Genomic DNA, 14,809 nt, shown 5'->3' on the forward strand with positions numbered 1-14,809 from the left:
GCCAAAATGGTAGCCTAGATTTTGCCCCCTCCATGAAGGAAAAATCTGGCCCTCATTCAAACCTTTGGGGCTGAGCAAAATTTTGCGTATCATATATATATATAAGTTGTACACTGAGACAAAACTGTACTAAATGAGAAGGGTGCACCATTATGAAAGTGGAACGAACTCAGTTGCCTGAAAAGGGTGTCCCCCGGTAATTTGAGCATGTGTGGCCTAAATAAGCTAAACCCCCCTCCCTTACCTTATTTAGGTCACACTGAGGCCCAAATAAGCTAAAAACCCCCTCCCTTACCTTATTTAGGCCATATGTGGCCTAAATAAGCACTCCCTAAAAATTACACACTTTAGTGTTAATTTGAGCAAATGTTGCTGAATTTTTTTCTCCTTGATTTATTTTGGGGGGGGCTACATGTGAGAATGAAGGAGACTATTGTGTGCTCGATATGCAATGAGCATTTTCATGCCTGGATTTAGACAAAATAGTTGTAGAAAGGAGGTTATAGTTTTTGTATTTGTTTACAGTGTCTGCTATCTTGCTGGTCAGCTTTTGCGGAGCATCAAAGACAACCAACCTAAGCTGGTCGACGCCATCAGAGATAAAGACATTCTGTGCGTGGAGATTGCTGGCCTGTGTCATGATTTAGGCAAGTAAATTCAATTCATTTCTTTTACGTATGTTTTTTTGTTTTTGTAAAATTTGTTCAGGATGTAGCCCTTGTGTTTAGTTATTATTATACTTATTTTCTTTGTTAAGGCCTCGCAGCTCTTTTGCTTTTTGTTTACACCATACCATTTCGTAGTGTTTGCTTTGTTGTTCTTATTATTTATTGTTGTGGGAAGCGGGTGTGTGTTGGTTTGGTTTTTTTGGGGTTGGTTGGATTTTTTTAAAAATATTTTTTTTTGGGGGGGGGGGGTATGCACTTCATTCTTGCTCAGCACATCTACTATTTTTTAAAGTCTCTCTCTCTCTCTTCTGGCACTGTGGCGTCATAAGCAGTCATCGATGCCGACAGCATGCAGAAATTCAACACTTGCTCAGGGGTCCTTGAAGAGTGCTGAACTTGAGTCACTGAAATGTCCGAGCAAACGTGGTCTGGCACGATAGTTGGCGGTACATTTCAGGAACAAGTGGTCCAGAGTCTGGTCCTCCTCCCTGCAAGCTTGACAAGACGAATCTGGGTAGTCCGCGGGCGCAATTTTGTGTAAATATGATTTCAGCTGGAGGGATTTTCCACCAGTTCTCATTTGGGAGAGAAGCCGCGGTCCTGTCGTCTGAGCGAGGCCTCAAGCTGGTATGATGGCGGCTGGGCGAGCAGTTTGGGTTTCCCCTCTCTTTTCCACTTTGCGCGGGTCGACCGGCGGATGACGGCTTTAGCTGTTGAGAAATCGATCGGTGTGTCGGTCTGGGTAAGCGCTGCTGCTTCTTCAGCGATGCTGTCAACTTCCTCATTCCCAGCTAGTCCAGCATGGCCCGGAATCCAATAAGTGGAAGGAACATTCGGAGCATTGACAAAGGGTGTGCAGACGCTGCAGACCTTGAGGTGCATGACTGCTGACCTGGAATCAGTGTATACAAGTGCGTACACTGTTCAAAAGACTGCCTGCTGTCTGTAGTGTTTCAAGCATGCCCAGGGCTGTGTCGAGAGCTATAAAATAACAATGCCGTCCCCCGGGTACACAGTGGTCAAGTTTGGTATCACCGGAGCCTCCATACTCGGTACCGTTTTTAGCTGAACCGTCAGTCCAGACTTCGACATTGGGCAGGGGGAGCGATCGAATGGTAGCCTCTGCTGCTGCTTTCCTGGCGTCTGGTTCATCAGCTCGCCTGCAGTCGACGACAAGAGCAGTTCTAAAGGTCACGTTCCGTTGTATGATGCAGCCTTTCACGGTTGTGTGGGAGGTAAAACAACCAGCTCCTCGTGTGGGTACGTACCCAGTTCAGTTTCAGCTACGAGGTTTTGGGCATGCTTTCTCCAGCTTGACTTGCTTGTCCGCGTAGACACTGATTTTGTTGTGGAGGCTCTGTGTTGATTTGTTTCCGGGGAGACGCATGGACTTTTTGAGTGAAATAGCGAAGAAGGCATCAGCTTAGTGGTACAGTGGGTGCCGCATTCAACGAGGTCACAATCAATGAGAAGTCGGCTCCAACGAGGCAATCCTTAATCCCCAGTTTTTCCTCTATATTTCTTTGTAAATGTACGTCAGCTCCATGGAGGTTGCAAACAAACCGAAGTCGCTTTCAACGAGGTCGCAATAACCAAATAAAGGCAATTAGCGTCCCCAAAATCGAAGAATTTTTCTCCTTTCTCTCCATCTCACGCGAAGCACAAGGCCCATCCTCGATTCCTAACACATTGTATTGCTAGACCTAGTGTGCTTGCTAATAAATATGGGCCCCAAAGCCAAGAGGATGAGCGAGGGTTAGCCTACGGTAGGGATGGGAGGGGGTGGGTGGGAACGCGATGCGGGCTGTGTGAAACTGGATGAACTCTGGATGGGTAGATATCCAAATCTAGATCGAGACCTTCATTTCAGGGTTGGTGATTTTTTTAAAATTTTAAAATAAAAATTTAAAAAATCAATTTTTTAAATTTAAATCAGATTTTTTGGATTTAAATCGGATTTTTTTTTTTTAAATGTCGACACAGTTTGGGATTTTTGGTGGCTAAAAGTAAGTTGTTTTAGTGCAAAATACATTGTCTTTATTTTAACTAATGATTAATTTAAGCAACTGCAATTTTAGAAAGCCTTAATCTGCTATGCTGTGAATTATGGCTACAGACAAAAAATGAAGAAAATGTCAGTCTAAAAGGAAGGGGGGGGGGGGGTGCATAGAGATAAACTTGCATTTTATTACAGTGTGTGTGTGTGTGCGCGCTTGTGTTTGTCTATAAAGAAAAAGAAAATGCTAATTTCAATTATGAAAAAAAAGTAAATTGAATACAGTATTATTTTACTACTTACAGTGACAAGGGGGAAAGCAGACTTTTAAGCATGATTATTTTAGTCTAATAAACCTTATATCTGTTTTATAAAACCAAGGAAAGGAATTCTGAATGTTTAAAGATGTAAAAACAGAATACATTTTTAAAAGTGATTTAAATCACTGAGTTTTATTTTAAACTGATTTAAATCGACCCGACCCTGTTTTTCAATTATGAAAAAAAAGTAAATTGAGAACTGTATTATTTTACAGTGACAGGGGGGAAAGCAGACTTTTAAGCATGATTATATTAGTCTACTAAACCTTATATTATTGTTTAATAAAACCAAGGAAAGGAATTCTGAATGTTTAAATATGTAAAAACTGAATACATTTTTTTTGAAAAGTGATTTAAATCACTGATTTTTATTTTTTAAATCAAGTTGATGAAAATTTTTAAAAATCAACTGATTTAAATCAACCCAGCTCTGATTTCAATTATGGAAAAAAAAGTAAATTGAATACTGTATTATTTTACAGTGAAAGGGGGGAAAGCAGACTTTTAAGCATGAATATATTAGTCTACTAAACCTTATATCTGTTTTATGAAACCAAGGAAAGGAATTCTGAATGTTGAAATGTGTAAAAACTGAATAAAAATAAAAAATTTTTTAAGTGATTTAAATCACTGATTTTTATTTTAAAAATCAAGTTGATTTAAATCAAAAAAATCAACTGATTTAAATCAACCCAACCCTGCTTCATTTTTTTTTCAATTTTCTTTTCTTCCCCTGATCAGAAAATCCAAGCTCCCTACTTTATATGGATATCTAGGCCTAGATGTGAGAGGGTATGTTTCCACACATGAAGTGTTCCGGAATTTAGAAAAAATTTTAATGCAGAAATGACGGTCAGAACACAGCTCAAACACGCGCACACTGATGCTGTTTGAGATTTTCGTCATCTGGGGGGAACAACTGTTTTAATGACTGGTATTGGTACATCCTATAATATAATATTTTGTCTCCTTTCTTTATTTTAGCCTTAGTCACGTTCAACGAGAGGTCGGATCCAACGAGGACAAACAAGCTGGTCCCGGCAACCTCGTTGAATGCGACACCCACTGTAGAATGTCTGCTTCAATGAGGAGGCTGTCCATATGAGTATCCTTTGAGCAGCCCGTGATGATTCTCACTGCTTCATTCTGCTTTCTTTCCAGTATCTGCAGATTGGAGAGTTTGGCAAGAGGCATGTAGACAGGGGCACAATAGTCGATAGCTGAATTTATCCTCACTTTGCTCTGGAGGAAACCAAGTACATGGTTGAACCTGCTCTGACGGCTGCCTGTTTAGACTGCCACTTTTACAAATGGCCTCTTCCCATTTACCTCCTTGCATTTTCTTTTTTTTATGTTATAATTATACTGTGTAAGACGGCCACCTATCTAAATCAACCAACTTTCTCATCGACAATGGATGGCTGTCTTAGACAATTTTGACTGTACTAGCTTCTGTTGACGGGGTGGGGGCGGGGGGCAGCATAGATTTAAACAAATGAGGCTTTTATACCAGTTATAGCATCGTTTCTCTATCACACCATGAAAACTAGAAAATGGTTTGACTCTTTACAAGGTCTTTACAGCCGCTATGGGAACCTTTTTTTCCCTGGATGAGCTATGATTGCCTGATAATAGCAGAAAGGAACCTGCCTACATTTAAGGATACCTTGATCTCTTAATATAATGAATTGGTTCTTTTCTAGGCCTTCTCAGTTCAGGCCACCCAGCCCGCATGACTGGCTTCGGCATTGAGGGCCGGGGTGGACAACCTTATCTTGATAAGCTCGCCTCGAGACCGGTCCTTATCTTATCGAGGATCAATGCGAAAAGCGGCGATAGGCAGATGTTCTAATACTAATATGTATACAGGTGATGGAACATTTTTGCATTACGTTTCTGCGTGCCAATAGTGTAATAGTAATGTGTGTAGTGTGTAGCCGTCTAGTCTGTCTAATCTCCTAGCCTTTTCATTGTTTCATTCAGTCCTCTTGGATGCACACGTTTTTTTTCGTTTGGATGTATTTTCACTACACTCAATTCTAAGGATTAAATTTGTGCTTATGTTATGTGTCTTAGTGTTCTGCCCAGATTCTAGTTTTCTTTCATCTTGAATGTTATTGTTACTAGAATCTACTGTTACTGTGAAAAAGTTTTCAGCTGACGTCTCAGTTTCAGCGCAATGAACCGTGTGAGCAACATTTGAACATGTGAAGAAAGTGTAGGGGATGGGGTAGTAGAAGTGGTTATGCCAGCCAAAAGGAAGATGCAAAATAACAATATATAGATTTCCAAAAGATTCGGAAAAAAAGCACAGAGAATCAAAAGTGTTCCAAATAAATAAATCATAGAAGATGTCACGGATTATAATATGGGAGTTTGCTCTCTGGACTTCAAACCTGATGTACCTTTGACACGGGCTGGAAGATTTATGGTGCCCACAGAGTCTCCAACAAAATTTCCAGAAGAACTACCATCATGTTGTGGCACACCAGCTCCAAAAAAGAGAGCAACTACAACAAGTTCAGCTTCTTCTAGAGCTGCTGATATTGATGATATATTTAAAGAAAGAGATGTCTTCAAGTTCGATTCATTTTTATCAAACAATGGATATGACGCTGACAGACATTGGTAATGTTGCAAAGAGTAAAGATCATATTATAATACATTTGTCTTGCTCAGCAGAACTCGAGATGACCCTGTTTTTGCATTTTCCATGTATTCTACTTTTGTTCACCATACCCATGACCATGTGAAAGAGGTTTCATTTGAAGCTTCACAAACTGAAGCCCAAAATCAGGCATCCTGGCTTCACTAGAGATGTTGTCACATGCTAGAGTCAGTTAACCTAGATGAAATTTTGCACTTCGTGTGTAACCTTCCAGAGAGACATCGTTGGCCTGCACTACTACTACTACTACTTGTTGAGTAGGAGTTTTTAAAAAATGGAAACCACTGAAAAACTGCAGAAACTGATTAGTGGCGATTTTGTGGGACTTTCCAGCGATATTCCATCTTGATCGTTATCATAAGCTGATGCGGCTGGCTGATATCTTCATGAAAAGATTTGCTAAGCAAATGAAAGACAGGCGAAGAAAAAAATAGCAAAGTAACGATCAAGATTGTTGATAGATCTATATATATTATATATGGTATATATATATATATATATATATATATATATATATATATATATATATATATATATATATATATATATGTGTGTGTGTGTGTGTGTGTGTGTGTGTCAAAATTAATTTTCTTTCATATTTGTTGAAACATGTAGAATGAGAACGATGTTGCAAGTGAAGAACAAAAATTATCCCACTAGTGTGCCACGGTCTTTTTTTGTGGTAAAATGCAAACGTAATTCATTTTCATGTTTACGAATTGATACTCTGTCACTGGTGAGATGTTCTTTTGTTATAAGAGCCGATAAACTCTCACAAAAAAGCTGCAACAACAAATATGCATTGCATATTAGTAAGGTTCGTTGTAGGCCAGTCTAGTGAGTACAGTGCGATAATGCTCCATCACCCGCACCAACGCACTAGTCTATCGCCGCTTTTCGCATTGACCCTCCGGGGACGTGGTAGGCCTCCAATGCCGAGGCCAGTCGTGCGGGCTGGATGGCCTGGGACTGATGAAGCCTAGGTTCTTTTTAATCTTCAACTACAAATGCTTTTATATTAGTTTTTTGTCCCCTTGTTTAGGTCATGGACCATTCTCCCATCTGTTTGACCAGAAATTTATGCCAGCTGCAACAGGGCGTGAATGGAAGGTAAGTCAGTGCTTTAAGTAAAAGCTCATACATTTTCTTCCTGTTGTTCTATCACAAATGGCCATTAAGCTCTGAAAATTAGAATGAAAGAGTCAAAGGAATGAGACCATGTAAAAAAATTTCCTCAGTCTTGCAGGAGAACATAAGTAATTAACTTTTACAACTTTAATACATTGTATTTCATATCTTTGACGATTTGTAGTCTAATGTACCCAACAGTGCACGAAGCTGGGACTGCTGGTTTCTTCTAACCACGTAGTTGACTAAGCAGAGATAGAAATGTCGGCCTCAATAGCATCTTTGTGAGACTGTATCAGGTACCGACACTAAGCTCTGGTTAACTCTTAATGGACATTGTGTTGATTATAAGTTTAGTTGTGTAGCTTTTGACCTTATTTTTTAAAGTCTGTCTATCGGAGGGTGTTCTCCATTTATTCCATCAGGAGGTACAAGGATTCCTCTTGCCTTGCCAAAAGATTGATCTACTCATTTTCTCAGATGCCTACATGGCTAGGTACCCATGCAAACACGATATGCTTTCCTTGTTCAATGGAATGAATCCTCAACTGTAGTCTAATTATTTTAGGGTTTAGTTTATCTGTCCCCGTCGTTTTATGCAAGAAAAATTTTGAAATTATGCAAACAAGGCCCACAAATGTGAAATTATGCGATTCTGTTAATTTTAGCAAAGAATGGTAAAGAAAAATAATCAGAAATTATGCAAAAAATGGTGAAATTTTGCTAAATTATGTGGGGTGCATAAAACCACGGGGACATGTTTAAAGAGCGTGAAATTAGTGAGTGAAGCGAGACAAGACAAAGAATTGGACATAATGAGAAAGAATGATTTTCCAATGCTATATCAATGGCAGTGGCTTTCCCAGAAAAATTGGAGGCCGCAGGATGGAACCTGAGTGTTGTTTGTGGATAGAGCAGCGGCGCCTACAGCTGAGTCTGATTGAGAGCCATCTGTGAACTTTTTGTCTAGTCTGTGGGAGGAAAAAATGCAGTGAGCGAGTAAATAATAAACTTCACAATATTATTCCCAAATTTTGACCTAGAAAACCTTCAGGTCTCTCCAGAAGAGACAAAGTCATTTGAACCAGACTGCACATTGGAAACACCTCCCAGACGCATAGATACCTCCTGCAGGGAGAAGAAAAACAATATTTTATTAGATGGGATACTGACTTCACGACCAGACACATCCTGATAGAATGTCCAGACTTTGGAGAGACCTGACGGAAGTATCTTAAATGTACGAATCTAAAGAGTTTGTTCTCCATCATTGATCCCAACAGAATTTTTGATTTTATAAAGGCAAATTATATATTTTGAGATACTTCAACCATTTCGACTCGCAAAGTAAAACCAAGCCGTGCTCATGCTATGAATTAACATGTCAAGGTCAGCTTGGTCTGAGAGGGATACTGCTCTCCAGCAGATGGAGAAACCTAATTTTAAAAACTCATGTTTTCTACCCATGAATAAATACAGCTTGATTTGTCCACAGATGCTTACTTCCCTTGCATTTCTGATTTAACAGGGATCTGATATAACAGGACTTTTTCTCTTGTCTCACCATCCCTGTTTTATCAGGTTTCCACTGTATCAGTTCTGCCCACTTCCAGGGGACCGTAGCTTGTCCTTCACCATAGATCATTACTCACTTAAAGCTTCCTGATGTATTGCGCATCACACAATACACTCTACAATTGACCCAACAGAGATACATCCACCTTGTGCGACCAATTGGAGGCCATTTTTCACACCAACACATGTGTTGTTGACACAAGCAGGACATGGGTCTTGTAGGGTGTGCTGGGGTTGAGGGAGGTTAGACAGATGGCTTGCATATGTGTGACTGTGTGTTAGTTTGTGCATGTGTCAGAGGGGGTAAGGTGGCATAAGTGTTGTAGGAATGCAGAAATATTACTGTCATTTTTTGTCCCTGGTTACCGAAGAGTGAAGAGTCATAGGCTCGACTTAGATCTACATTATGAGTTGCAGGATGGTCTGAAAAACCAAATGCTAGGACATACACTGCAATGCAATTTGTTCGGTAAACAATACATCATATGACACAGGTGTACATTTGAATAAATCGATCCTTTTACACACTGTGAGTTTTAACACAGTCCAGTGTATTTTGCGGCACCACTTCAATTTTCAATGTTAGCTAGTTTAGAGCACTTTAGGTATGGCATCAAAGAAAGGAGAATGCCTCTAGTTTTGAACTAACTTGCTCTGTATGTATGAAATTGATTATGGGTAAGGGGTGCAGATTTTTGGGGTGTATATGGCAATGTACCAAGCTGTGTCTTTTTTTTCTAATGTAAGTATTTTTACGGCCTCATCGACACTTTTTTAGATCATTTAGGAGGCAAGCTTCAACACTGCCTGTCAGGGTCAACCTGGCTTGAGAGGGATACAACATTCCAACAGAAAGACCAAGATGCTGTATAAAAATTCTCCCCACTTGGGAGTTGAACTCGGGTCTCCTGCGTGCGACAGCCAAGTACCTAACCATTACATCACGAGACTCCATCCAAGCTTTCTGTCAACTTTTTTGAAAATCAAGTAACAAAGGAGATGATAATAGCAACTATAGACTAAGAAACGTATAATAGAAGATAAAATGAACCCTTGTACTTATATTATTAAATTGAAGCATTTATTTAGTTCTGGTGTGGTTCACATGAAAAAGCAAAAAGTGAATTTTGTGCAAGGCTGACTTTTGTTTTGGGGCTGTGTCAAAGGAAGCAACCGTTCACATAAACAAGTTCTTTGGGATGCCAGTAGTTCTTTCCCTTCGTACTAGCACCATGACATTTCAGAACAGATGTCCCTTTTTGTTACCTATGAAAAATGCTCACTTTTGTCACGCCTTTCTCATAACAAACAGTGGATAACAAACCTGAAAGTCGGACAAGACAACCTTGTTATTTATAAGTGAGTTTCACTGTAATGTATTATTATTTTTCTTTTAATTCATGGTATACATTTTCAGAGGACACCTTGCCTAACAACTTAATAGCTAAAATTAGTAAGACAGTAGAATTGTCTTTACAAGTCAGCTTCTTCCTTTATTTTTCCTTTCAGCACGAGGATGCGTCAGCTTTGATGTTTGACTATCTGATTGAAAAAAATAAGTTAATGAAAGATGATGGAGTTCTGAAAAAATATGGTTTGGATGCTCAGGATATCAAGTTCATCAAAGAGCAAATTGTTGGACCACCTGCAGGAATTGAAGGGGTAAGTTGGATCTTTTTAGGATTTGCTTCCATTGCTCATTAGTCCACAAGGCTAGATTGCAGCTAAAAACTCAAGCTCTTATTTGGACCTCGGGATACATGGCAAACTTTACAAATGGATCAAGTTCTTCCTGTCGGATCGAAACATTGAAACCAAGGTAAACAATGCCCACTCATCAAGAGAAGTCCTCGAAGAAGGCCTACCTCAAGGTTCCTGTCTGAGTTGCACTTTGTTCCTGATCTTCTTTAATGATGTAACGAACGTGCTGAAATCAGAAAAGACTTTTTATGCCGATGATCTTGCTCTCTGGCAGTCACATCACTGCACGATAGTAGGAGCAGGGAAATTAAATGAAGACCTCAAGAGGTTCCACAATTATTGTCAGAAATGGAAACTTAAAATAAACTGCACGAAAACAGTATACACCATCTTCTCGAAGAGCCATAAAGCAGCCAAAGAAAATCTCAAACTAAAGATAGGAAATGAAAGTCTCCCCAAAGAAGAACATCCAACTTGCCTAGGAGTCAAACTTGACCATAAGCTAACCATGAAAAGCCAAGTGGAGAACATAAGGAACAAGGCAAAGAAAAGACTCCAACTTTTAAAGAAACTCGCAAGCAGTTCATGGGGATCAGACAAACAAACTCTTAGAGCTCTATACCTTGGTTATGTCCGATCTTCCCTGGAATATAGCAATAGCCTACTCACTATGTGCAGTACAACTACTTGCAACACCCTTGACAAGGTCCAAAACAATGCCCTTCGTTTTATAAATAGTGGAATGAGATCCACACCTACCGTCGCGTGCGAAATCCTTGCAAATGTTGAACCCCTGGGAATCCGCAGAGATAAAGCAGTTTTGGAGCTACACGAAAGAACAAAAAGAATGTGCCCCAACCACCCAAACAGGAAATTAGTAGAAACATGGAAACCAAAGAAACGAATTCAACAAAAGTCAATCATGCATCACATCACAGAACTAATGGAGAGCCACCATCTACCACAAAACAGAAAAGAAACCCAAAGAGTCAACCAAAACATCCCTCCCCACCTTTCTTTAAAAAAGCCAATCATTACAACATCTCTCAAAGACAAGAGCACAAAATCGTTAGACCCAGTGACGCTGATGCTTGCATCACGTCAAACAATCGACAGCTATTCAGATGACTGGATACATGTCTATACGGACGGCTCAGCATTCAAAGGCACAACCAAAGCCGGATATGGAATACTAATACAATACCCAGATGGAATTTCCAATGAGATCTCTGCAGCCTGTGGAGAGAAATGCAGCAACTACGATGCAGAAATGATAGCAATTGAAACAGCACTGTACCATCTCCGTACAGACTGTGGATCATCACCTGTTCCACTGCACAGCCCTAAATGACATCAGAGCTGCCCTTCTCCCTCCGAGACCTAACATTGACAACACACTCTATGGAACTTTACAGCAACTGCAGCAAACCTGCACTTATCACTACATGGCATTGGACAGAAGGGCGAGAGCCCAGCTGTTGCTGGATCTATAACAACAACAACAACAACAACATTTGGAGCAATGGAAGTCTCACCTCCAAACTTCTTATATTCTTTTAAACCTTATATATTACAGTGGAGTCCTCTGAAACCAAACATAGTCAATCTGAAAACAGCAGTAAACTGAAAGTAAATAAGAATCCCAATTTTTGTTGTTGTTGTTTTCTTTGTCTTTGTAAGAAAAATAATTGCTTCGTCGAAATGCTCTCATTTCTAAACCGACAAGAATTTCAAGGAGTATGTCATCTAAATCTTCACAAGAAACCCTCAATTAACTCAAAAAAATCAAGTCTTACCCCATTTTAAGATAGCAAAACAGAAGAAAGAGACACAAGAGTGCACGTGTTCCCATTGTGGGCCAGAGAGGGGCATTGCCAATGAACTCTTTGCCTATGTTTATCACACATCAATTTGCTTACGTACTGGATATAGGCATAGTGATGCGCTGACTTTGCTTCCAGCCTTATTGACTGGCAGAAGCCACACCTCTACAATATTTTTAATGTTGATTTGAAAAAAAGTATGTACCAAATCTGAACGCATTTGGGCCAGAATTGTTCATTCAGAAGTAAAAGAAAAATGGTCTTTGAAAATTTGATATAGATCTATATGCATTCTTTTTTTTTACCTTTGCTAAGAAAGGATGAAATCATATTAATGTGCCTGACCGTCAGTCTGAACCATCATGTTATGAACAGGAAACCCAGTTGATTCCATTCATATTAAGATTTTTTATTTTTTTTACATGCTCATGCCTTTAAACTTAAAGTTTTGTTTGAGATCGGTCAATGTTATTTTTGCTAAATGTGAAACTGAATTCAAGTAATTTCTGATCATTCTTTTTTTCATAAAATAGCAGTGTTCCGTTGTTTTGTACAGGTCTCAGCAGGAGTTTCTTGAGCGCTTGTTAGACCTCTTTATAATAATAATAATAATAATAATAACTGCATTTATATAGGGCATATCCAAGCTCAAGAGCATGCTCTATGCGCTTTACAACTATTATTACCCCAGCAGACCCTCTGAGAACACTCGGAAACATTTTCGGCTTCCGCGGAAGCATACAATGCAAGCTGCGAATTTCACGCGCTCAAACACTATCAAGCTGACAAGATCGTTCACTGTCTATAGCCGGGTACCCATTTCCACCTGGGTGAAGTGAGGAAACTTTGTGCAAAGTGCCTTTCCCAAGGACACAACGTCAGGCCCCTGACAGGATTCGAACCCACGACCTTACGGTTGCGAGTCCGAGAGCCTAACCCTTTTTCATTTTGATTTTTCTCATTTTACTGTTTCATATTTGCATCAAAGCATGGACTTGTCTGTTTAAGTCAGCAAAACCCCAAGCAAAAATTGCAATGATAGAGGTCAATGTGGCTAATTCCTGCATGGCTCGCCACGTGATTCTGTTCCGCAATTTCTACAATGGTAGGCTTGGCTATGATAAAAGTTGATCCCTGACAATAGAATTGTTGCCTTGTTTTCATTTTTGGTAGGAAAGTATGTCAGAGCCTGCATCATCAGTCAGGATTTACTTTTATTTCCTGTAAGCACAATAGAATGTGAATACCAGGAAACTGCTCATTGCACAGGAAGTTAAACAAATGGGCTGCCATTGGTTACATTGGTGAGACGTGCTGACAAAATGAGTTACTTTTCGGATTTTAGCCCTTTGAAAATAGATCAGATACATCGTACTAACAGGTGGAATTTGTACAATTTAAACAAAATGATGAAAGACAAGTTGAACATGAGGAAAATAACATCAACTGAAAATTTACAAATTTTAGCCATGTCTATTTTCTGCCAATGTCTCTATTCATGAATTGCGAGAAGTAACTCATTTTGTCAGCGCGCCTCCAAGCTGCCCTTTCATTCACCACCATAAACCATTCATTCATTAATTTGAAAGTAAACTTTTCGCAAATTTTTGGTGATCTTTTGTTTTTTATTTTTTTTGTGTGTGTTGGTTTACTATTTTATCCTTTCAGGAATGGCAAATGGAGGGAAGGCCAAAAGAAAAAGGTTTCCTGTACGAGGTGAGCTGAGTGGGATTGCGCGTGAACTTATTCCCTATCCATCGATCCATTGTGGCCTGTTGAGAGTGTGCTATGGTTGTATTTTTGTTTCTCTAAGCAACAAAACATTGCTTCAGAGAAGGGGGGGTTGAGAGAGAAACCCAAATATGCTAGTGGACAAAAATTGTTGACCAAGGCAAACCAAATATTTGGCTGTTTTCAGGAAGTCCAAATTGTTTTCCCAAGTGCTGGAAATACATGTAGCAATCAAGACCTTTTTGTGGGTAGGGTTTTGTTTATTTTGGCTTTCACTAATCAATTTTATTTGATTTCCCTCGTCTAATTTTGCTTACTTTGGTGCATTATGAGATTTTTAATGGGATGATAATGATTTAATGACCGAGTTATTTTTTACGTGTTCCATCCATATGTGTTCATGTTCAAGTAATCTGTGCAATACCGGCCGTTAAAGCTCTCATGCGTGTCTAGTTATTTTGTGCAGATGTGCATACAGAGTAGATTTTGACATCTGCTAGAATCTATATTATAATGAGGATGTTTGTTACATGTTTAGTTTCTATTTTAGCGCCTACTCTAGATCGTCTCAGGCTTGCTCTGGTCTCTTTTCATTACTTTGTCAGGTAGTAGCAAACAAGAGGAATGGCATTGATGTGGACAAGTGGGACTACTTTGCCAGAGACTGTCACCATCTTGGCATTGCCAACAGCTTTGACCATGCCAGAGTCATGAAGTTTGCCAGAGCTTTACAAGATAAAGGAAACTGGCAGATCTGCGTCCGTGACAAGGTAAGCTTTTCTGCCATTTGCAGCTCCTGAAATGGTATATTATGATGAGGTGTGGTTTGGGTCAAACACCTCCGTAAACATGGTTTGTTAGAAGAGAGATGCCCAAATTTTATGCCCACCTCCGATTAGACTGAGCCAAATGGGCTGATGACCTTGATATTTACCCAAATATGCCACACCTATATATATATGTATGTATGTATATATATATATATATATATATCGTCGGCAGAGAATTCTAACCGTCTAACTCGAAATTTTCTCGAATTGCTTTTTTCCTTAAAATAGATCGACATAACGAATGGCTACGTCCTATTAAAATCTAGAACAATTTTGACAAACAAAAGTCTTGTTTTAAAGAGAAATTCTAACCGTATATTATATTCCGACTGACTTCCGTGACTGAAGAATTCTGACCGTCTAATTCGT

General features: G+C 39.4%; 1 protein-coding gene across 1 annotated transcript in view; it reads left to right on the forward strand.

The window, feature by feature from the left end:
• Positions 1–525: 525 nt before the first annotated feature.
• LOC101863959 (deoxynucleoside triphosphate triphosphohydrolase SAMHD1) overlaps positions 526–14,809 on the forward strand; it is a gene marked incomplete at its 5' end in the record, with an annotated part of 47,344 nt that continues 33,060 nt past the window's right edge. The window contains 5 exon segments of the mRNA XM_005092593.3: positions 526–647; positions 6,695–6,762; positions 9,865–10,017; positions 13,548–13,595; positions 14,216–14,380. Coding sequence (XP_005092650.2) covers positions 526–647; positions 6,695–6,762; positions 9,865–10,017; positions 13,548–13,595; positions 14,216–14,380 — 556 coding nt within the window.

Source organism: Aplysia californica, unplaced genomic scaffold, assembly GCF_000002075.1.
Source record: "Aplysia californica isolate F4 #8 unplaced genomic scaffold, AplCal3.0 scaffold00049, whole genome shotgun sequence".
In the NCBI taxonomy this organism is placed as follows: domain Eukaryota; kingdom Metazoa; phylum Mollusca; class Gastropoda; order Aplysiida; family Aplysiidae; genus Aplysia; species Aplysia californica.